At 40.4% G+C, this 23,818-nt stretch overlaps 1 protein-coding gene across 4 annotated transcripts in view; it reads left to right on the forward strand.

The window, feature by feature from the left end:
• The window catches only part of DGKI (diacylglycerol kinase iota), a 99,783-nt gene extending 77,487 nt beyond the window's left edge, over nt 1-22,296 (forward strand). For all 4 annotated transcript variants that reach the window (XM_083859487.1, XM_083859489.1, XM_083859488.1 and 1 more), the window contains 5 exons: nt 9,679-9,716; nt 11,302-11,422; nt 18,885-18,921; nt 20,800-20,899; nt 21,799-22,296. In XM_083859487.1, the coding sequence (XP_083715613.1) occupies nt 9,679-9,716; nt 11,302-11,422; nt 18,885-18,921; nt 20,800-20,899; nt 21,799-21,915 (413 nt within the window). In that variant the 3' untranslated portion in view covers nt 21,916-22,296. The remainder of the gene's footprint in view (nt 1-9,678; nt 9,717-11,301; nt 11,423-18,884; nt 18,922-20,799; nt 20,900-21,798) is intronic.
• Nucleotides 22,297-23,818: the final 1,522 nt, after the last annotated feature.

The following is a 23,818-nucleotide window of genomic DNA, read 5'->3' on the forward strand; positions in this document are numbered from 1 at the left end:
TAATGTTGACTTCTACATTAGTCTCTATTAGAAAAACATTTCCACAGGGATTGCTTGGTATGGGTTCAAACTGGAAGTTTTAGGTGGGAGGTGTAATTCTGTCTCTGGCTATCCCTCTGAATAAAGAGATCTACTATCTGAATTAGAAGGAAGGGACTGATCAAGTGCATGGAAGGCCTCCATCTCACACAGGAAAATGGTTTGCAATGCAGTATCAGCTCCTGCCTTGGAGGCAGAATGTACTGTACACTATGGAATTTGCTCTAGTGCCATCTGCTCCATTAAAGAGAGGAAATCTAAACACATCCAAGGAGGAAGATGGTTGTAGGAGTCCCAGAAAATAGCCCAAGAAGAATAACACTTCCTGGAACCTCCAAAAATGGAATTTCCCATTGCCCATGATGACCTTGGGAACGCAGACTTCACTCTCTCAGCCTCCTTTCTTCTTTCTGGATCCAATCTCCACTAATCTTGATAGTCACAATCTGCAAAGGGATGTTCTCTAGAGTTTTGAAGCAGTCTGCCATACTAATTAAAAGGATGAGCAAGGTGCTGCAGATGAATCCAAATATTTCAGTGCTGGTAGAATTAGAAAAATAAAGAAAAAAAGAAATTAATGGCTATTTTGTACACCAGATACCTTCAAAAGAGAGAGGGGAGATGCTGTATTCTTCATGGTGATGCTGCAGCTGTTTACCCAGCAACAAATTGAGATGTCTTGGAATACTTTCTCTGTACAAATTAAAGAGAGTATGGGAGGGGTTGGAGGGAGGCTCCCAACTGTAGGTATTTATTTTGATTAATTAGCCACTTTAAGAAGAAAGCCCTCCTGGATAGTGTTTCAAAAGTGTCTGTGGCCAGCTGAGCCAATGATGCCTTGGAGATCTGCTGTGGGTTTGCTCATTTGCTTCTCAGCTCAGCAGAGGCTGGTATAGATGCAGACCCAAGGTCCCCTAGCAAGAGAAAGTATTCTGTGAAAGCACATGTCTAGGGCTGAGAGAGGTCCTTTCTGGATAAAACCTTTAAAAAATGCCTACACCCCACCTCTTATCACATCCAAGCAGCCTGAGGGGTCAGCAGGCAGCTGAGAGGGAGATGTCTGGATGACATGGGCATCTGAATAGATGAAAACAGAAAAACATTTATTTCACAATGGCCACTGCCATTACCTTTTTCCTCTCTGGAGGAAGTATGAGTAAGGAACATGTTGTTTGAATCAGTGCTCGTTTTCACGCAGAAGCTCTGGGTAACCTTGCAACCTACTTTGCTTCTGGTGTGGTTTTTTTTCTGATGGAGGTTGCTCATGGTCAGATAAGAGTGGCAATCACTTCCCCCACTGAAGAATTTGGCTAGGAAAAATACTCTTGAACTGAATTTTGGATTATTTAGTTCTCTTGTGAAACCCTAGCTTTTTAAGGAAGGGTTACTTAGATATTGCCAGGCAAAGGCACTACAGCCAATGTTGCAGTGGCAAATACCTGAAGGGAGTGTACTAAGAGTACCTGTGATGGGAATGGTCCACAAAGCCAGAGAAGAGGAGCAGTGTGACCCACAATGCTTCTTTCTTGCTGTCCTATTTATCTTTGAATTGAAAATAAACCACGGCTTAATTATTTTACCCAGAATTCTCTTTCTGCCAGGGTAGTGTCACTCTATTGATAAAATTACTGCATTAGTCAGTTAAAGTCTTCCCTGCCGTGCAGTCTCACTTCATCACAGACATTTTCTTCCACTGCATCACTCCTGAGAATGACATTAATTGATGTGTTGGCTTAAAAATAAAAATGGTGGAAGGGAAAAGGAAGACAAAAAAGTGATGATGTGAGCCAGATGGTGCTTAGTTTATTTACGACTATTCTTTGGCATTCTGATCTATTTACCAAGGAAGTTCTTTTTTTTTTTTTTTTTTTTTTTTTTTTTTTTTTTTTTTTTTACCATCCTTTCCTTTTGTAAATCTGAATTAAGTGTTCTTGCAGCAAAAGTTTAGCATTAGAGTCAGAATGCTTCCACTCCTATCAACTGCACTCTCAGCTCTCCACTTGTGCCACATAAACAATTCAGGTTGGACTCTAATTGGCATCAAAGTAGCTTTAAACCAGTCTGAGTGAAAATAGGGCTTTAAAGGCAGCTTGAGTGTAATTTACATCTGCTTGAAAGCCTCTTTATCATTCCAGAGTTGTATGAAGGGACTTCTGTGTAAGTGAGAATTTAGCCTTTCTTTCCCTTCAGCAAGCATGTCTGGCTATTTTTGCCTTTTTTTCCCCCCTGCCTTCTCCCTTACAATGTTGTGGTGCAGTTTGAATTTAAAATTCTTAAAAGGTAAATGTTCATAATGCATATTTATAGCCATCTGAGTAATGATTGATTTTTTTACATGTTCAATTTTTTTTCTTATTCACAAGTTAGGCAAACAGGTGCAATCAAAACTGTGTCAGTTCTCTAAATCTGCTCGGGATGCAGTGCTTTTGTAACTGAAGGCCAGCCCTCAAATATTTGGAAGGGTTTTCTACCTCCTTGTGCAATCTTAGAAATAGATGTTCTTGAAGCATGACTTATTCAGAGGGCCAGCAGACTTCAAAAGAGTCTCTCTCAAACCACAAGAGGATGTGCTTATGCACGTTTTCCTGTCCAGATGAAATAGCTCAAGGCACTGTGTGAAGGCCTTCCTAATATCCCTCTTGCTGCACAGTCCTCAGGTGTGTGTGCCTGACTGCTGCTCAGCTGGTGTGCTCCTGAGCTCTTGGCTGCAGCAGGTGGCTGCACTGTCAGTTTTCTTGGTCTCTTGGGAGTACTTTGAGCTCTCAGGCTCTTTATTCCGTTGTCTTTCATGGAAATAGTGCCTCACAGCAGAGCTGTTGTGAGTTGCCTGGACTGAGGGTATTACCTACAAGTTCCATAAGAAACCCAAGGCTTTTGCAAATCTTGAAACCTGTGAATAGCCCTTGTTTAACACATTTTTCTTTAGGGCAGTGGCAGCAAAGGTACATTTTGGAAAAAAAAGTAAATCAATGAGTCTTTGCTTTATTCAGCACAAGGAGCATTATGATAGGGTTTAGGGAAACCTCTAAACTGCATGTATTTTTCACTGTCATATTTCCATCATGCCTCTTATGCAGTCTTTGGGCTGAGGTAGAATTCTAGCAAGAAACCTTTTTCTATCCCCTGTTTATTTTTTCAATGAATACAGAAGTGATTTTACCAGTTATTTCTGTGTTTTTTTGTTTTTGTTTTGTTTGTTTGTTTGTTTGGTGGTTTTTTTTTTTTTTTTTTTTTTTTTTTTTTTTTTTTTTTTTTTTTTTTTTCCAGTATCTAGAGGACTCCTTAACCTGCAAAGTTTAATTTCTGTTTAATTTTTTCATGGTCTTCAGTTGTCACTTCCACTACTTGCAGGTGCATAAAATACATGAAGAAAAATTTAATTGCTCCTTTCATTCAGCTTATCTTCAAAGGAAATATTTAAGCATCATCAGCTTTGGTGAGACTTGAGATTGTCTGTAGATCAAAGACCTGAGCTCACACTTATTCCAACAAAGCATTATTAGTTTTGTAATTTAATTTCTCAGTTATGTAGACAGTTTGGCACATGTATTTTATAGGTAGTTTGTGTTTCTTTCTGTAACTTTAAAAGCAGATAAAATGTAGGAAAGAGGTAAAGTTTTTGTTAAAGCTCAAGTGCATAGATTTGCAACCTCTCTTCATGGATCCCTACAACTGTTCTATGGCACAGGCAGGAGCTTCAAAACTATCAGGTGAATTTACTACCCTTTATCTTAGGTGCCGGTTTCTCACAGTCCTCTCAGAAGGGAAGTAATCCACAAAGCAATTCCCTGTGGTACCTGCCCCCTCCCTCCCCTTCCATCTTCAGGTCAAGGCTGAAGATCGTGGCTAGAGTAGAAAAAAAATCAGTTCTGTACATTTCTAGATAAGTTATATTATTGTCAGTTTGTCATAAAGCTTTTATGAGCAAATTGTTGATTACAGAGAAAAGAGTGTATTTCTGAATGATAATCTATATGGACTCCAGTCTTTTGAGAGCATAGCTTTTGGAATGGTTGAAATAGAAGTTACTATTGATTTCTGTAAAACTAGTGAAAAATAAACCCCGAGGGCTTCCTTTGTTATCTTTTCTGTAATGCTGATCTTTAACAGCTCAGAAGACTCCAACTGTGTAAAAGTAGTCTTCTAATCAGGGTCAGCTTTTAACTTCTCAATGTGTAGAGCAGTAATTGCTTTAAATTTCTGACTCTATCAATTACACAAAGACTGAAACAGCAATAAAGGGTTGGAAATGTTCTGGAAGCTAATGATAGTCCAAGTTAAGTGTAATAACTTCAAATTCTGATGATGTCACCTTCTCTTATAGTTTCTTCTTCATTATCAGCTCTACAAGGTCTGAACAAGGCAGTATTTTATGAGGTATTCCTTAAAGAGTTCCCCTGAGCATTCTAGTAGGAGATGATGGTGAACACTGACACTCCAGTTCTGGGCACTCCACACCAAAGGTCTTATATTTTTTATTAGCTGCCTCCAACCAGTAAGAAGCATTCAGCACTGAAATGCTGATGGGTTATCAATTCCAAATGCTGAATCAGTGCATTAGATGTGTCTTAGAAAGGGCTAGGCAGAGGCAAGCATTGTCTGTTAAATGAGGTTTCTGCAAGGAGCTGATAACTTCAGATTTATCAGCTGTCATACTGTGTCTTTTGAAAGGACTAAAGGTTTTATGAGCCCTAATTCTGCTTGAGATCAGAGAATCATACAAAGGTTTGGATTTGAAGAAACCTTAAAGAACACTTAGTTCCAATTCCTCTGCCATGGGCAAGGATGCCACCTACCAAATCAGTTTGGTCAAAGCACCCTCCTCCAACCAGGTCTTGATTTATGGTAGCTGAATTCTGCAATAATTTCCCATGTGCTTTATGTGTGTTTATACTGTCATACTCTGATTAGATGCATTGATACTCTGGTATTTTTAAACACATGGTAGGATGCATTATTGCAAATAATACCCTGCTGTCATACTGCATTTCATTCATAGGTCTATAATTGTCTGCATTTAAATAATGAATCCAACAAATCCTTGGTGTAGTACTTATACTTTATAACATAGTTTCAACCAATTCTGCTCCCTTCAGTAACAATTTTTAGATCTTCACTAAAGCATTGCTTGTAAATGTTGAAAACTTCAAAGTTACTGCATGTTTTTATCTGCATTCCCTGTGGCTTTGTTGGTAGAGAATAGTGGGTTCAAATATAGCATCGAAAGAGTCAGATCAGGTGTGCAATCTGACTAATAAAATCTGGAGGATACTTATGGTTTATGAATAACTTTTACTCAAGTGAAAAGGCACATTACCCCTGTACTGCTGACAGTTGCAGGCTGTAGAACTACCCTGTTCTTTGAGATTCTTTCCAGTGCAGATCATCTCCTCTTACTGTCGCACTAATGATTATTCAACTAACTTACTTAATATCTACCATTACAACCTACTTTAAGCAAAGAACCTTGTGATCGTAACATGTTACTTACAAGATTTTATAAGAATTTTTTTCTTCATGTTCTTTCTGAAAGTGTTTTAGCAGCAGTTTCTGGTGTGATAGTAACCTGGTGATGAGCCCTGCATCTGTCCTTGGTGTTAAGATGATTGGCTGCTTTGGGATTAGAAGAAAATTTTTCTTCAGGGCATACAGAAAGGGGAAATTTGAGGTTTTTCCTTGCTTGTGATACTGCTGAGAATTTTCATGGCTTTTCAAGTGAGTGAGGTGATGACTTATGCCCCTCTCCTGCTGTATTCTCCTGATGTGGCGCAGTCATGGGTCTGTCTTTGTTAGCCCTCACATTTATGAGACATTCTCATTCTGTGCCTGTATGGTATCTGAAGGACTAAAATTCCAACACTGTGAGCATTGCCTGGTGTTAGGAGTATCACCCCTTGGAAAACCTTAAAAGAAGACCTCCCATTTTGCCTTTGTTTGGTTGTTGTTTCTGGAGGTGATCACATATGTCTCCTGACATGATGCCATTCTGAAGGATCCCCTCTCTGTCTCAGTTTGACTCTTAATTTAGGTGCTGCAAGTTGGAGGTCATTTTCTCTAGAGTTCCTTTAATCTGTGGAGCACAACATGAACTGTTGCAGGGCAAACCAGGTTATTTTCTGTGGAGAGTTATCTTCTCTTTTGACCATCCAAGCAACCCTGTGAGACCTCACAGGCATCTTGCAGCCTCTGAAGTTATGGAGTATGAATACTACATTCCTCCTTTCTCTGATGCTCAGTGTTTAATGACTGACTTTGCAGCACTGTTTTAATGCTGCTGGATTCACATGCAGAGTCAGAGAGGAATTGTTATTTCAGAAGTTAAGTTTGTCTGGGACACAAAAATGTTTGTTGTAACTCAGTGATATTAGCATAGATTTTTATAATATAAAATAAAAATAGCTGTTTCCCATGGAAACAATGAACACTAACATAGAAATTAGATAAGTGATATATGCCCTAAGAAAAGTATTGTTTTCAGCATGAGTGTGTACTAGTAATTGTTTATCCTGTGTCTCAAGCTGTATTAGTTTGCAGCACTATCACAATTCAATTAGCAGCGTTTTCAACATGACTTTTTTTTCTGTTGGTGCATTATCCACTTGTATCTGCTCAATGATAATTTATAAGTCGGGTGTGTGTTTGTGGGGGGGGATTGTTTTGTAGCAGGTGGTTTTTTAGTGTTTGTTTTGCTAGTCATTTTATTGTGTTTGCTGGCAGGCCTAGTTTAGGGTGGTTGGTGTTTTTTTTTTTTTTTTTTTTTTTTTTTTTTTTTTTTTTTTTTTAAATGAAGATTCTTTTCTAAGTTGGGTCGTTGGAGCTTTGCTGAGGAGGCAGAGGAGGCAGTCTGGGGATTGAGTGCTTCCTCAATATATGAACAGAGCTCTCCATTTGTCAGTTTTGCCAAGCTGTCACCTTACATCAGCAATAAAGCTACTTGCTAAATAAATATGAAAGATAATAAAACAATTTTACTAGTAATGAGAAATGCTTCCTTAGAAGAAATTGAGAAAATAATGACTTGATTAAAATATTAATTAAATCAAATAAATTTTGAGATATCTTTAAGACCTGAAGGTGTATTGTATTATATAATATAAACCAGTGCATAGTTCATCTTATATATTACACCAGCTGTACAGTGTTGCTTAGAAGAAATAAAACAATTTTTTCTTTAATGTTTCTAATTTTAAGCTAGCCTGGCATTGCATGTTAACAGCCTTTTTCTCCAACTTCTTAGTCTTTTCTCTCTTGTCAATGCCATCTGCTTGCTTGCTTCCCCACCTCTTTAACAACCAGGTGCTTTTTGCCATCTTTGCCCTCCTCCTCAATATGCCCAACAGTTCCATTTGGGTTTATGGGGTTAGTGTGCTAAGCAATATTCATATATTTATGTAAACATGTTCCTAATCCTAAAGAACCTTTCTCCATTTCTAGCTCAATAGGTTCTAAATCTTCCTGTGCTGGGGCATACAGCTCTGAATTATTTTACTGTAGTCTATCCTCTTGTTATGCCAGCTGGTTTTGTTGATCTGTAATGTATTCATTTATCCAATAGGTTCTACTCTAGCAAAGCACTTAATTTTAAGAGTGCAGGTAGACTTGGCATGAAAAGAATGTAATTAGCTCAAAGCTAAGCACTTGCCTAAATACTTTGCTGGATTTGAGGCTTAGGAAAAAGATGAAAAGATTGGTCTAATTACGTTGAATTTGTTTTAGAGCTGCTTTATCCTAATACCCTTATCACCAGACCAGTTCTGATTATGGATATTCCATGTAGAAGATTTTTCACATCTTGTCAGGCTTTTCATAAAGTCAGCTCTCTCCTGGTTTTTTTGAGCTGCAATCTTCAGCGTGGCTTGCATAAGAAAATGTATCACTGCCTCTTAGGAAAGTGACTTCAGGGAAGCTATGTCTTAAGAAATTGGATGTAGAAAGTGATGAAATCTCATGTCACAAGTCCATTTGATTTTCACATGCAAGGAGTGCAAAATATTTATGCAAATCCAGACTGCAGTAGCCTAAAGAATAAGGGCATCGGTGAGACCAGACTGAACAAAAAAAAAGAGAGAGAAATAGATAAAGAAAATTACATGAATTAAATTCTGCTCTGCTATTAATTTGGGCTGAGCAATTGTTAGAACTATTGGGAAAAAAAGAAGGATGTAAACCACTGAAAATAAAAATTGAAGAATTTTGTAGCTCTTAATGTAAACCACTGAAAATAAAAACTGAAGAATTTTCTAGCTCTTACCTGCTGGTGTTTACCTTCTTCCATTCCTAAAATCTGTGCCTCCTTGCTCTCACAGATGCCAGGGAAATTTTTAGGATTTAATTTAACTCATGGCCACTGAAAAACTGCCCTGAATCTAAAGTTGCAAGAATGGCTGCTACTGCTTCCTCAAGACAGAACTTAGCCGGACTGGGGTTTTGCTTTTCTCATTGCTTCATGGCTGGGACATGAGGTATTACTGAAAGCCACAGAGCCCCAGGTGCTTTCAAAGAAAGGGACATTTCTTGAGTTGCTTTTGAACATCCTTCCTCTTCTGCAGTGTTTAGCTTGGATGCCTTGCTATTTCTGAAGGCATAGCATGCTCATCATGGAATTCCCACTGTGCAGTTTCCTGTGTGTTATTTTCAGGAGCAAGGTTATACTGTGGTTCTCTTTCCTGCCTTGCTCCTGCTCACATGAACTTTTGGCATCTTTATCAAGGATGGCACTTGAGCAAACACTTAATTTGATTGCACTGCCTAGATGCAAAGATAGAAATGGGCTTAGGCACTCTTGGAAAGGTATGAGTTGAGGCAGATGTGCTTTGTAAGATGCAAACCACGTAAGTGCTTTCTCAGAAAGATTATTCATCTTTGTTTTTACAATATATATCATGATAAGGAAAAGGAGGAGAAAAGGAGATAGCCACATAGTAATAGGTGGCTTCTCTGGGCAATAGAGAGTCCCAGGCTTTTGCCTTCCTTCTGTTTTATAACAGGCTCAGGGCAGACAGTAGTGGGTAGTGAGAAGCTCCCAGCTGTTTGCAGCTCTGTCCTGCCCTGTTGTGGGCTTTTGTCCACTTTGTCTCTTTTTTCTTCTATGTCTGTTTAAAATACAAAGGCTGACAAAGTGTTTCAAAATGCTTTTGTAATACAAGTAATTGTTAAGAAATTTTTTTCTTGTCACTCAATCATTTGCAATTCAGGATTCTCAGTTTACTGGGGACTGACTGACCACTCCACCATCAGTATGACCAAGTCTGACAGGTCTGTAGATACTTTCAGGTTCTCTGTGCAGATACCACTGGTATTTTCAGTGATGGTTCTTGTGCTGGAGACATGACCTTGTCCACATTATGGACACTGTTGGAAGTATCCCAAGTGAAAAATTCAGACAGAAGCCTGGAGTTCCATGACAGCATTGGAGATGATGGCTTGATGCTCATACAGCTAACATCACCACAGGTTGTCTTCTGCCTTTCCAATATGTGTCAGTGAGGGGTTTGCACTGGTTTTGGTAGTACATGAGAATGTATATGGACTGAGGCATGTCGGTCTTAAGTTGCATATGCTGTGAGCTATGTCCTCAGCTGTGAAGCTGTATGCACAATGCTTTCTGCCTGACATCAGTTTTCTTTTTGTCTTTTGTAGCACTTTTACAGGCAGTCATATCTGGTGATCTACTGAAGGTAGGTACAGAGCACTGTGTTTCCACTTATTCACAGTTTTTTGCCAGTCAGATATACTGTAAATTTTATTACACCTCTGCTCAAAACATAAATAGGCTGCTGTAGGGACTTCTGGCAAGCGCCATTTTACAGCCTTTCCAGGAAACTCTGAATTCTAGGGGAACACATCATTCAGGTGAGGTGTGAAATTTGTCTGGATAGGATCTGGTGTTAGGCAACGTCTTTTTGCCCAGGATTCAGAGCCCACGGCATGGAGGAATGTGCCAGTTACTAACAGGGAAATTACTATATTGGCAATGTTGAACAGCAGGGTAGTTCTGACACAGCCTTACACAGGAAAGAATATTTCACACCAGTGAGGTTGGTGGTCATGCCCCCAAGTGTTAGCTTGCTCAAAGTCTACCTAGGCAATGACAAGACCAGGTAGAACAAACCTCAGCTGGCTGTTTTATCACCTGATGGATGTCTCAAAACATGTAGTGCCTTGGTATAGTAAGTTTGGGAGGCAAAAACTACTCACGCAAAATTTTTTGTGCCAACGACTGAAGTCCCATGTCAGACGCTATTCAGGCTGCCTGTCTCAGTAGCCAAGTCAGGATTTGAAAACATGCCCTCGAATTTGGATGAGGACTGTGATTAATGATTACAATTTTATCTGTGAGAAGCCAGCTTGGAGCCATTTGTAAAAATGACAGTGCTGTAGGCCAACTTTTTGCCTGTAGGTGCCCCTTCTATACCACTGCCTCAGCACTTGTGGCAGCAGCATCTAGGGAGCAGTCCTTCGAGCAGTCATAAAAATGTTGTCTCCTTTACACTTCTTGAAAACCTTTTGCCTGAGCTGGCTTTGATGGGGAAACTCCTTGCCCTTCTTCAGATGTACTGCATCATAAATGAGTCCTCACTGTAGCAATTCTCTCCTTTATCTGCAGAGATCTGAACTGCAAGTCCCACCACCCCCCTTCCCCCAAAGTCTGCAGCATTTCTGAGACCCACCTGCTTGCTGTTCCCTTCTCATTTTTACACCATGTAGTTCTTCCTCCTCAGCCTCCTCAACCCTGAAGAGGGGGGACTGTGAGAAGGGAGAAGGTGACAGTCACCCTCACCTCCTTGTGGAATTTTGAGTTGGAGTTTTCTGATTTAGTCAGAAAATCTTTGACTCCTGTGCTGAGGAAAAATCTGATTCTTCAGCAAAGAAGTCAGAATTTTTTATCAAGTACATATATTTTAATATATCTCAACAGTGTTGCCAGATGTGGTTTGCAAGCATTCCTAGCAAGCAATAAATCATCACCAGTAGAGTAGCAATGTCTCATTATTTAGGAAACACAGACTGTTCTCCTTAACCCATATAATTGTCAACATTTCTTGTTTCAGATGTTTTATATCAAGGCCTAAAAGCTGGCTTTAAATTAATGTTTTATTTTATTTTATTTTATTTTTATTTTTATTTTTTTTTTTTTTCTGGTACTGACTTACAATAAGAACCAGTAAAGAATTTACTGACAATTTGTTTTTCTACTCCTCCCATCTTATCCTTCCATATGTTTTTTTTCTCTCTCTCTTTTTTATTTTTTTCTCTTTCCAGTTCATAGAATGTTGTAAAAAAGGAGCCAATTTGTTAATCCAAGGACCTGATCACTGCTCCTTGTTGCACCACGCTGCCATGACTGGGAACAGCGAGATTGTGAAATACATCCTGGAGCATGGTGAGTCCCAGTAAGCAAACCCACAGAGAGCTGTACCTCAGCCAAGTGTCAGTCAGGCAAAACCACACCAGGCTGCTGGAAGTGGCCTCACTCATCCCTGGTGTCCCTCAGTGAAATGTCCACCTGCAGGAGCCTGGGAATGGGGTAGCAATGAGAGTGATGGCTCCAGATAAAGTGCAAAAAGAAGAATGAGAATGGCTTTTGAGGAGGATGGCATTTTCATGTTTGTATCAAGGGGGCCTGTGAACAAGCAGTGCGAAGCTCTAGTTAAAAGCTCTGGCACAGGAATCCTCTGAACTGTTTTTCAATTAGAGCATATGTTGTAAAAAGCATGTAATCTCTATTTAAACATTTACAGTGACAAAGAGCCTGTACAACCAGTGCTATTATTTCAGCATTTAGTAACATACTGGTTAAGAATCTGCTTACTTTTTCCTATATGAATTCACCTAGCATCCATTCTAACCTTTGAAGATTATGTCTGTTAGATTCAAGACTACCCAATAGCAAAAACTTATGATCTCCACTTTGTATTTATGGACTGTGATGATGCCATTATCCTTTTTCCTTTTTCTTATCTTTGTCAGTAACAGAGATTGCAGGCAATGCAGTTTGGTGGGTGTGGTTTTTTTTTTTTTTTTTTTTTTTTTTTTTTTTTTTTTTTTTTTTTTTGGTGTCTGAGGCAGTCACATTTAGGAGCTTCTGCCTGTTGAACCACAGCAACCTTGTTCCCTCACTGCTGGAGAGTGCCACAGTAATATAGTCACTGCTCTGCACATAGAGCTGAAGTACAGCCTCCTTCACTGTAGGAGAAGTTTTCTAGTTGTAACTCTTCTCTGGCCCCACTGCAAAATATCAGTGGCTATTTTGGCTTCTGAATATCAAAATCAGCTACAGTATTTCAGCAGCAGTGTTAGCACTGAGCACAGAGACTGCCCCTGGCAATTAGAATAAGTGTTAGTTAATGCTCCAAGGTATTGCACAAATTGTGCAGAGAAGAAAAAAGCACAACTCATAAAAAAGGAAGAAGCAACAATGCATCTCTTCAAGCTTGACCCCTAAGTTAAATATTAACGTATAGGTGTCAGGTATTCTATAGGTCCAACTTTCTGCACAGTCAACAGCAATCTGTGGCTTAGTTCATTTGCTCTGGTGTGACAGAGGCACTTCTGGCGGCAGATGGAAGTGAGGAGGGCATCCTTAATAGCAACAGGCTTCTATCTAGCATGATTAACTCAAAGGAAATCTTCATCAGGGCAGTCATTGGAGCCCAGAAAGTGATTCAGCCACAGTGACTTGTGCACTTTATTCATTTAGATAAACATAAATGTCTAATGTAATTTGCCCTTGGATATCCAGGACATTTGCTTGGGTCTATAGGATAACATACAAGGCCCACAGGAAGCCTAACCTGCACTGACAGCCAAAGACCAAGCAAGCATCTCTGTCATTCCAAATGCATCCCAAGGCTTGCCCATGGGCGTACCAAACAGCACAAAATATCTGTGTGTGGGCAACTGAACTGTGCCCCAAAAATCTGTATGAGAGGGGCGGAATTTTACTTCCCTAGCATAGATACCTACACATGGATAGGTCAGTGCAGTTGGCCTTTTATCCAAATAATGGCTGCTTTTCCCATCAGCTCTAGCAAACCTTACCAGTGCCAACTCAGCCTCCTATTTTACTGCTCTGGATTATCGCATTAGTCACAGTGCACATATGTACCACTGAATTCTGTAGACAGGAATAATTTTGCTTTATTTTCTTACTGCCCCTGGTCTCTTTTCACACTGCACATGACCTGTGCCAATTCACTGTCATAGATGCTTCTCTAGGATTTTTATTAGATGCATATACTTTAACTTAGTCACAGTCTGACCCAGTTATTGTTCTTTTGTGAAGGTTTAAAGTGGGATAATTTAAACTGATAAGAATGTAAGCAGCGAATCCATGGGAATTTTTGAAGTAAACAGAGAAATGTGAGGGATTATGTACTGTTAGACAAAGACAAATCAGAAGGTTGTGCAAATGTCAGCTCAGTTCCTCTCTCCCTTCTTTATCCCCAAGGATGGCAGGAGGCTTTTGCAGCTTTCCAGACATATGTCCTCTGGGCTTCTCCAAATGCATTGTTTGTTTAATATTCTCTGGGGATCAGGGAGTGCATGGGACAATGCACAATCTAATAGAGGCCTCCTCTCTTCTCCCACCAAGCAATTAATGAAACTCATTTCTACTCTGGCCACTTCTGAGCCACAAATGAGCTCTCTTGCTGAATCATCATCATCATAATGTCCTTGTTTTTCTTTGCATTCTCTGGCATTTGGCATCTTCTCAGCATTAATTACTGTATATGACCTGATCCAGTGCCTAAAGGTTTCCCTGTATGGAGGTTCCTGTTTCTGCTGATATCCACCCATAAAAATGTCATAAAAATGAGTCTTACTTCTGTTCTGGCAATTAGCTCTGCCCAGTCACATTTCCTCTGGAGTTTATCTGCTTCCCATACATAGCTGAGTATAGTGAATGATAATAGGAGTTCCACTGTAAAATACCCTCAAGCACATGGCATAGAAAATCTATTATTAACTACACAGGGAAAAATCTTCTGAATATCTCTAAAAAACCAATAGCAACAAAAGAAGACAAAACTCACTGTTCCAGGAACTTTAACTGTCTAGTCTGAAAAACAGTGGGGTGAATTCAATGCAATACAGGAGTGGCACCCATAGAACTAGAATTACAAAGGAAGGAAAACAGTGCAGTGGTGCTAAAGCTGTCCTTTGTGGAGATGTCTTTCTGCAAACATGCAGAGCACATTTATATGAAAGGTTATTCTGTGATCATGATCAGAATTATTTCAGATGTTAAGGGGAGGAAAATAGCCTATCTTAAATTAGAAATAGCAGAGATGAGTCACACAGGGGGACTGCTGTGCAGTACAGCCAGATAATTCACAGTGGCTCAGCACAAGCCTGGAATAGCAGCTGAAGCAGCAATGTAGTAGGTGTCAGGACAACAGCTGCTTGCTGCTGCAGGAAGAGTTGTGCTGGCTGCTGCTCCAATAAAACTGTTTGTCCCCTGTGCAGGAAGGGCATATACACAGACCTGTCTCTCATTCAAGATTACCCACCTAAATCAGGAGCCTTTCACTTTTAGTAAAAGGGTCAGCTTTAAAACTTGTCTGTAGCTGAGGTAAGAAATGTTTAGCTAGAAAGTGAGGGCCAAACTCAGTAGGTATCAGAACCACAGCTTTTTAATGCTGCAGTCAGCAGCTGCATCACATCCTAACACATGTACATTAGAGAAGAGTTAACTGTCTACTTGCTTAACACAAACAGAATTAAGGAAAGCTTAAGAATCTCTATTTAAAAAAGGGCCTCCTAAATCATCTGTATTGGTATCAAACTTGGATTAGAGTCTTAATCTGACAGCTGTGAAAAATTTGTAATTTATAAACATTATATAAGTAATTCTATTTGCCTTGTCTTTGTCTTGTCTTCTCTAGACATTCAAAAGGCAAACAGGAATTTTATAGCTCGTCTATGGTATTTTGATTTTAAACAGAAGAAAGGAAAGATGTTTACAGTTGCCTTAGGAGGTTGTAGTGGGAACTTGTAATGCAACAGACAGTTATGTAGGGCATCCCATCCTAAACATTTCTGTGTCCTCAAACCTCAATGTCCTTGCTTCCCTAAAAAGCATCCCCTGAAAATGAAAAAAAAAAAAAAAAAAAAAAAAAAAAGAACTTTCATTAATCTCTGCAAAGTCCAGAGTTAAGAGCCATCAGTGAATCTGGATTTGAATCCTGAGCAGATTCAGAAGTCCCTTGGAAGGCTTTGGGAAAGAAAATTTTGCTGTGACAGAGATGTGTGTTGGGGACAATGTTTGAATAGTTTGAATGGGAGTGAGTTTGTATGACACTTGTTGGTATGTATAGATTTGAGGATTTTTTTAGGGCAATGGTCATTTGTGAGGGGCCTGAGCAGAAAACAGTTTAGTTTTTCTAAAAGGCACAAGGTATAACATAGTCTAATTTAATTTCAAGTTTACCAAATTTTAGGGCAACATGGCTGACAGACATGCAGGAAGGAATGCTCCCATTATCTGACTAGCCTCTATATTACAGTGGAAATTCTGAGCTAAAAGACACTAGCAGAAAAAGCACACTATTAATTTTCACATCAGGTAGAAAATAAGAGTGTGGAGCTGGAGCAAAATTAGAAATAGTTCTGAATTTCCAGTTTACTCTTATTTTAAAAATACTCTTACTTTGAAGGTAAGGATCCACATCCAGATTGTCCCCCAGATAATAACCTCAATCAGGTTATTAAACAATGAGGGTTTTGACAGATAAACATCCAGAAATGTTGATAATGTCTCACATTACTTCTTAGAGTAAATACCCTTCTTCCATGGTTCTGTGAAGGACTGACAGGACATGGGACTGGCAGGGGTTAATATCTGTGGGTCTCCTGTGGTTGGCTGTAACCACATCCATTGGAGAGGGCTATGCTGTGGGTTCAGAGGCCTTTCAAGAATGTGTGGTGCTGTATAGTTTGGAAATGCCTCTGAAATATGGTCACTTAAAGTGTTTTTTTTGTTGTTGTTGTAGTGAGCTCAGCGAAGGAGCAGCTGCTTTTGAGCATCTCCTTGCGTTCCCTCCTCCCATAACGAGCTCAAGCTGCTTTGCCTTCTGGGGAACTGGAAAAGGGCTTTGGTGGAGTGAAAGAGGGCAAAAGGAGAGAAGGAATAAAGTTAATAATTCTACACAGACAGTCTATGGGCGATGTTGAGGAAAGAGAGTGATCTCAGCTGGGCTTCCCCTCAGTGCGTCATGCTTTTCAGCTCTTTTCATTCGAACTTCTCCCCCCACCCCGTCCCCCGTCCCCATCCTGCCATTCTTCAACCCCCCAGTCTCTTTTTCCCTTTCTCTCTTTTTTTTTTCCCTCCCTTCACCTCTCCACACATTTCTATCTTTTGTTTTTATTTCCCCCCCTGCTGTTTTCCTTGATAGAAATCTCACTCATGCATTTCCCTTCCGGATTTCTAGTGGGTTATTTTGTCCTCTTTCTCTCTGTGCCTTGGTCCCCTTTTCTTTCTCTGCCTCTTGTCCCAGGGTAAAACAGCCGCCTCCCTGCTGGGTCAGGATGACAGTGCCGTTAGCTTTCCCAGTGCCAGCCCTTCCCACATCTGTGCAGCTTTTGTCCCTGGGCGGAGGGGGATTTGGAATGGTCGGTTGGCAGCGCCAGGGAGACTGATATAAAAATGAGGTCCAAAAAAGAGGGGAAAGGGAATTAGGAGGAGGGTGTGAGATGGTTTAAGAGAAGTACAAGTGAAAATAAAATAAAGAAGTAAAGGGCACAGCTCAGTCTGCAAGTTGGGACATTCCAGCTTCAGAGATAGGCCTGAGAGAATGAAATTAAAGAATCCTGGTACCATGTTGTGCAGCTAATTATTAACCCCAGTATCTGGCCCTTATGTATGACTTGGATGGAGTCAGGGCTCTCCCATGAAATGCCTAATTTGGTACAGTATCCAGGAGAGCACCTTCTGCACTTAGGCGAGGTGTACTTGCCATCTCCTCAGGTCTGTACTCACAGGCTGCTCTCACAGTCCTCAGCACTGAGCTCATCTGTCCTAGCCCTGCTATTTCTCGCTTCTTCACACCAGTTTTCCTTTACCCTTGGCTTCTCTCCAGACCCACTCTGCCCCAGCTTTCTTCTCTCTCTCAGGTCATATTCTTCTAACTACTCTCTCTTTGACTACCTTACCTTTTAACAGCTTCTTCCACTTACCTGGGCAAGTACCTCTATGTCCCATAAATCCAGACCTGTCACCCTATTCCACTTTGGCAATACAACCTTCCTTGCTCCAACCTTGAGCAGAAATAACAGGTGGCAGTGTCTTCTTCAAGACACTTCAAGCCATTCCTGTTTACCTATCACTGGGATGTCACATTGCAGGAAGCTATGGGAAATTACCTTTTTTTGAGAGAACACAATTTTCTCTTAGTAAATGTAAAGGACTCCTTTTTTTTTCATATGTATTTCTTTAATTGTCTTTTTAGTTTTTCAGACATTATCTTTTTTTCCTCTCAACAAGAGGCTCTGCTTATCCCCCATTATCACTCTTCATGATCCTAGGAGCTCAGGGGTAGTGACTGATTCTTCTTTTTGATAGGTAGGAGTGAACACACAACTGCCAAGTGTGGAGATGATGAGGTGTGGTGGTAGAGTCAGGGGGCATTAAATAATTGCCAGTGGCTACTGCGTTTGGAGAGCTGTCGTGACAAGTATGCAGTGGTACACAATATCTTGTGCATTGAAGACTAAGCACCACCCTTTCTCATGATGATGGAAGATGAAGTGAAAAAGCTGCCTGCAGCTCCAGGAGCCCCAGTGATACTCCATGTGTACATTGTAAAATCAGTGAGGTAAAAACAGGCTCTGATGCGTTTTGACACACACTCAGAGTGAAAGGATTGTAGAGAGGTTGTGTGTAGGCCTTTGTAAGCAAGTAGTGTGAAACTCCTCAGTTTCAGGTGAGATTTGCTGTAAACTCTTGAGGACTCTTGAATTTCAAAGTCACAATGGTGCTGGAGAGAAATATTCTTGCACAGGAATGAAAAGTCTTGTAAAGTTTCCCCATTCCCCTTGCTAACTGCCCTATACCATCTAACACTACACTCCAGAGCAGTGGAGAGAGAAATAATATGACAGACTGCAAAGGAAAAGTTTTTTTCCAAATGATATCCAGATCCCAGCCTTTCCATATCACTGTAATTCAGTGATGGAATTTGCTGCTATAAATATCTGCCTGTAGTGAATATCAAGGACAAAAGGACATTAACATAAATATATTATATTTTTCACACTTAACAAAAATCTTTTCTGTTTTTCTTAATCTTACTTTCTTGATCATTGCTAACCCGTTGAGTACAGGATTTGCATATCAATATAAAGACTGCTGGGAATATTCCACCCTGATCTATATTTTGTATAATGCTATTAAATGGAGTAGCACAGGGATGTCATTCAGGATGAAATTTGGCTAATTTCAACTTCCTAGTGACATTTTCCCTCTAATAGCAACAATAGATTTTAACTTGCAATATATCAGGGTTTCCAGTATATCAGCATTTTCAATGTACTGTACTTATGTGAAACACTTAATTGAGCAAGGTGAAGAGTGAGAAAATAAACTTCATGAATATTCATTCCCAGGATAATTTAGAGTCTGCTACTCCCTGTTGCTGACACTCCAGCCAGTGACTGTGCATTCAGAATTTTATTAGTGCAAAGGCTCACATAAGCAAATATTACGTTGAAATTTGATATATTAGTGCAGATTGAGCTTTCACTTGACTTCTTTTATATATTTTAACTGGGAATTTTCTCCTGGTAGACATATTCTTTAGTCATGATGACAAATGCTATATGACATACCCAGCTGTCTTTTGCAGGTCCATCAGAATTATTGGACATGACAGACAGTGAAACGTAAGTACAACCTACTCTGTACTTCACATTATGTGTTAAACTAGCAGACTCCTCATGGTTTTCAAGTGCAAACTGTTAAAGAGGAAAAAGCTTGTAAAATAGCACAGCTCTTCAGAAACAAACAAACAGAAGGCCTCCTAAAAACCACACATTAATCACCTCATATGTGGCTTTCTTGCCTAAAACACAAATTTCTTGGATTCATAGAGGAGTTTCTCCCTATTGCTTCCCACGGTTCCTTAATCTTTCTAGAGGAATAGAAGACTTGCCTTGTGTTTTGATGTTTCTAGCCTCCAGCTACTAAGGGACCAACCCGAAGTGTAAATTCTAAAAGTCAGGAAATTACTTTTCTTGCTCTATACTTTTTTTTTCCAATCCCTTCTTGATTCATCCAGGGTGCTCTGCCTAGCTTTCTCAAGTGGCCAGGACTTGTGCAGTTGAAGGTTTCCATCAAGTAGTTAAAACATCAATCAGCTCTGCTCTTATAAAAAAATACCAAAACAAGCCAACCTAAACAAATTACTTTCCAGTTCAAATTTTTTTTACATCTTGTATAATCAAAGTTTCACAAAAGTGTGTAAGGGAAGCATGACTAATACTGCAAAATATGTGTAATACATATGAAACAAAAGCAGTCTTTCTCATAGGGATCAAGCCTACCATTTCTCATCCCAGAGTGCCCTCCTCTGCTAACAGAGAACACCTTTTGCACAAGATGCATGAGTGGAGTCGGGAGGAGATGGGGGCTGGACGGACTGCCTGGCTCTTTTCATCCAGGAGTGTAGCACAACCACATAAAGTGTCAGTGAGCGCAGCTATGAGGGCTTCCCTTTACAGAGGTTCCTCTGCCCCTAACTCTTGGAAAGGGGAGGTTCAGGCTGTAACTGGCAGTATGAATTTGTCTTTTGGTCCTCAGGGGGAAAGAGGATAGTATGCCTTTCTGATACCAGTTCTCATGCAGCAAGAGCATATTTATAACAGGGTTGCCTCTTAATAATTCACTTCCCATGTCGTGGATGGGGGCTGAGATTCCTTATCCATTCTGTGTAGGTAGGTGCGAGATTTGTCCTGCTATATGTATTATCATTTGTTATTTCACAGGTTACGTAATGTAATTACCCAACCCTACTTTTTGGATAATTGTATTAAAGACTCCTTTTCAACCCACTCAAAGCATACTTTCCTCCTCTTCCTAGGCAAGTCTAGATAGATATCTTTACTCTCAGTTAAGACTGTTTCAGAATCCTGTCAGACTTAGCTCCAGTCTGAGTGAGAAGCTTTGCAACAAATGTGCTCCCACTACACAGTCTTATCTTCTGAAAAGCCTGTATTTAATCTTCCCCAGTAGCTCAGCAGTCCAGTGTTGGAAAACACATGAGAGTTCTTGCTCTCATACATCCAAGAGAGAAGGGTATCAGAACCAGGGCAGCAAGTGCACCAGTCCTAGATTTGATGGGTAGGATTTTTCTAGGATGACTCCAAGAATGAGCCTGAGGAAAGAAATTGCAGGAAGAAACAAACCCCGTTGCTGTTTTGGCTGCTTTGAAATAAGAAGGTGGCTGGCTTCCCTTTTCAGTGGTTAACAGAGCTGGTGGTTGAATGGGAATGTGGCATTCAGTCCTCTGAATACGTAAAATCTGTGCATGTTTCTTTCCCATCCCTCAGAATTTCTTCGTCTGCTATTTGTGCATTGCCGGCTTTCCTACTGAGTCAAAGGATGTAGATGCTAAGGGAGAGAGTGCACAAGTCTACCTCTGCCAGCAAGAGGGAACCTCACAGAAATGCAGCATCCTTCTGTGTCTATCCTCTGCACCTCATGCTTCGTAAATGTACATTGGTGTGATGTGTCTCACTGCTGGTTTCTGTACTTTGGTCTAGGGGTGAGACAGCATTACATAAGGCAGCCTGCCAGCGCCACCGTGCCATCTGCCAGCTCCTGGTGGATGCAGGAGCCTCTCTGAGAAAGACAGACTCCAAGGTAACGTAGCCTCATCAACCACTTACAAACTACTGCAGCCCATCAGCATCTGTCCCTGCTGTCTGCATGACTGAGGCTTCCTTGTATGTGCCAAGGGCAGCTCCTTTTAACCAAGCTGTTTTTGTAGAGAAAACTGTATTGATTTAAACAAGTACAAGAAACTTCAGTTCAGTCCCTAACACGGGTCATTGTCACCATAGTGAGAGCCTGGCCTCAAACTATTCAGTGCATTGGGTGTGAATGAGACATCTCCATGGCACAGCATTATCTTCCTCCTGTGTGGTCAAAAGAGAGGCCTGTGAGCAAGGACCACCTGTAGGAGCTTTGATTTCCAATTGCACAGCATCTGTGAGGCTTGATTATTGTGGCTGACTTGCTTTGTGAGGTTGGCTAACTATTTTCTTTTGCCTTTGCTTGCTCCTATGCTCACTGATGTGACAGTAACCACAGCACTTTCTTGGTGTAAGCTTGACTGAGAAAGAAATCTGGGAAAAATTAAATCCAAAGAATATTCTGTCATTACAACAATCTGATTGCTTAGGAACATGGTCCAGAAGCTACCTCTCTGGAGTTTCTGAGCACAAGCACCCTGTGGTCAGCAGCTGAGAGTGAGGTGGTTCTCTGGATTCCAGAGCCAGAAGCACCTTTGCTGCAACCAGGCAATCAAAACAATTCCTACCTTCTTCAGCTCTATGAGTTAGCCTATAATGGCAAGAGAGATCAACTATAATTCTATGATCTCTTGTTCAAGTGACAAAACTGTACGTTGCTAAAAACTTTCTGAAACAGATGAAACCCAGACAAGTGGCTTCTGACTTGTTAATTGTCTTCTGCCTAGAAATCATCCGCTGTTCTAAACATGTTAGCACAAGATTTTCTCTTCGTGTTTCTTATTACAGGGTAAGACCCCTCGCGACAGGGCTCAGCAAGCTGGCGATCCAGATCTGGCCTCCTACCTGGAGAGTCGACAGAACTATCAAATGGTTTCCCACGAGGATCTAGAGACAGCAGTCTGATATCTGAAAATGTCCAAGAGGATCCCTGGAAATCTCGAGACTGCATCTGAGGCACTCGGGCATGGTGTGAGGAAGAAACTGATGGAATCCACATGTCTCTCACTCTTGAGGAAAACACCTGATGACATGCCACCAGTTTCTAAGGGCTACTGAGTCTTGCTGCGGAACAGTTATGTTCCATAAGTTAGCCCATGATGGATGAGGTGGGACACTCAAAGGTCTGTGGAATCCATAGGCCACAAAAATTTATCTTTATTGCTTCCAGCAAGTAGCATGAACTTCTCCCATGTTCATCTGTACAATTTATTAAAAAAAAAAAAAAAAAAAAAAAAAAAAAAAAAAAAAAAATGGAAAGAGTAAAAAGGGTGTGGGGGAACAAAATCCAAACTAACTGGTACATTAAGCCACCCAAGCAGGCCCTCCTCCATCCTTACAATTTCCTGCATTGCTTTTATTCTCCTGTTCTGCTCACTTCTCATCAGTTAAATATTACCTGTCAACTCTGTGTTGTCTTCACAAATGGTCAGGCAGTAGCAAAATATTTGAGGAGCTCTGGATGCCCTTAAGAAATATCCGGTGTTTTTACCAGCTATATTCCCTCCCTTGCCATCGTGTTGGAAGCTGTGCTGTCAGTACTCAGCCACCACAGAATTTCCATGCTTTTGGAGAGGATGCTGCTTATTGCCTTGTTTCCCAGGGAGTGGGGCAAGGTTAAATTTACAGGAGTGACAAAACCCAGCCTCATCGTGGCTGGGCATATGGTTATTGTATCCTCGTGAGACAGGCATTTGTATGGAAAGGAGTTACATGGGATAAACCATGTTAAATGGCAGAGCAGAAAGTCTCCAGGAAGGTTTCTCATATCACTTGTGTGTGTAATGGCTGACCCAGTTCTTCTCAGGTTTCAGGCCTGCCTAGAAGTTGATAGCTGTTCTTTGCTTCTGAAAAGATGTTTTACACTGGGGAGAGATTTGTGCAAGACTGAGGGAATTCTGATGGACTGACTGACAGACCTAGTCCCCATTGCAGCACAGCCAGAGGGAGGAAGAGACCTGGAACATCAGCAGCCAGCCTGGGCTCGCTGCAGCCAACAAACAAATGGGCACTGGCCTGGTCACATTGGGAATGGGAAAAACTCCTTTGTCTGAATCTGTAAAATATCTGATTTTTCAAGGGAACAAAGTTTTGGGGAGTCTGTCCCTGGAGAAGGACAAGCAGCAGCTCTTTGCCTTGTTACCCACAATAGGTCTGAAATGTAAAGCTTAGCTGCTGTAAAGGGCAGCTGTGTCTTCTGTACTCATCTGTTCTCTATCTTATAACCATAAAAGAAGAGAAAGCAAACAAATACACAGACAAAATGTTTCACCTTTGAGTTTCCAATTGCTACAGATATCTCAGCTGACCAAATAGCAGAGCTTCCACTTTTACTTTGTCAGACCAGTACCCATGAAGATTCTCATGGCCAACTTTTGGCATAACTCTTGCAAAACATTTTTGAACTTTGCTTTGTTGTTTGATTCAAAAGGACCACCAGTATTTGTTTTCACAACCTTTGTTAGGGTTAGCTCTCTGATAGATGGTGATCATCCGGGTTACATGCATTTGGAAAACATGAAAATAACTCAGGTCATTATCCAGATAAGTTTTTCTTTTTTGGTAGAAGCAGAGAAAATCGAAAGAATGGATTTTTTTTTTTTTTTAACTATGAGTGATTGTTGTGGTAGGGAGGGGGGAGCTGGACAATATATTTTAATTTTTTTCCTCTTTTCAAAATTTTATTTGATATGGGCAAAATATTTCTTTAGTATTTCTTCCTCTGGAAGGAAACTATATATATTTGTAATTTATAGATCAATGGCAACATGAAATGTGCTTTGTCTTATTTTCTGCCTTTACTTTTTTC

This window comes from Zosterops lateralis (genome assembly GCF_965231275.1).
Source record: "Zosterops lateralis genome assembly, chromosome: 4".
Taxonomy (NCBI): Eukaryota; Metazoa; Chordata; class Aves; order Passeriformes; family Zosteropidae; genus Zosterops; species Zosterops lateralis.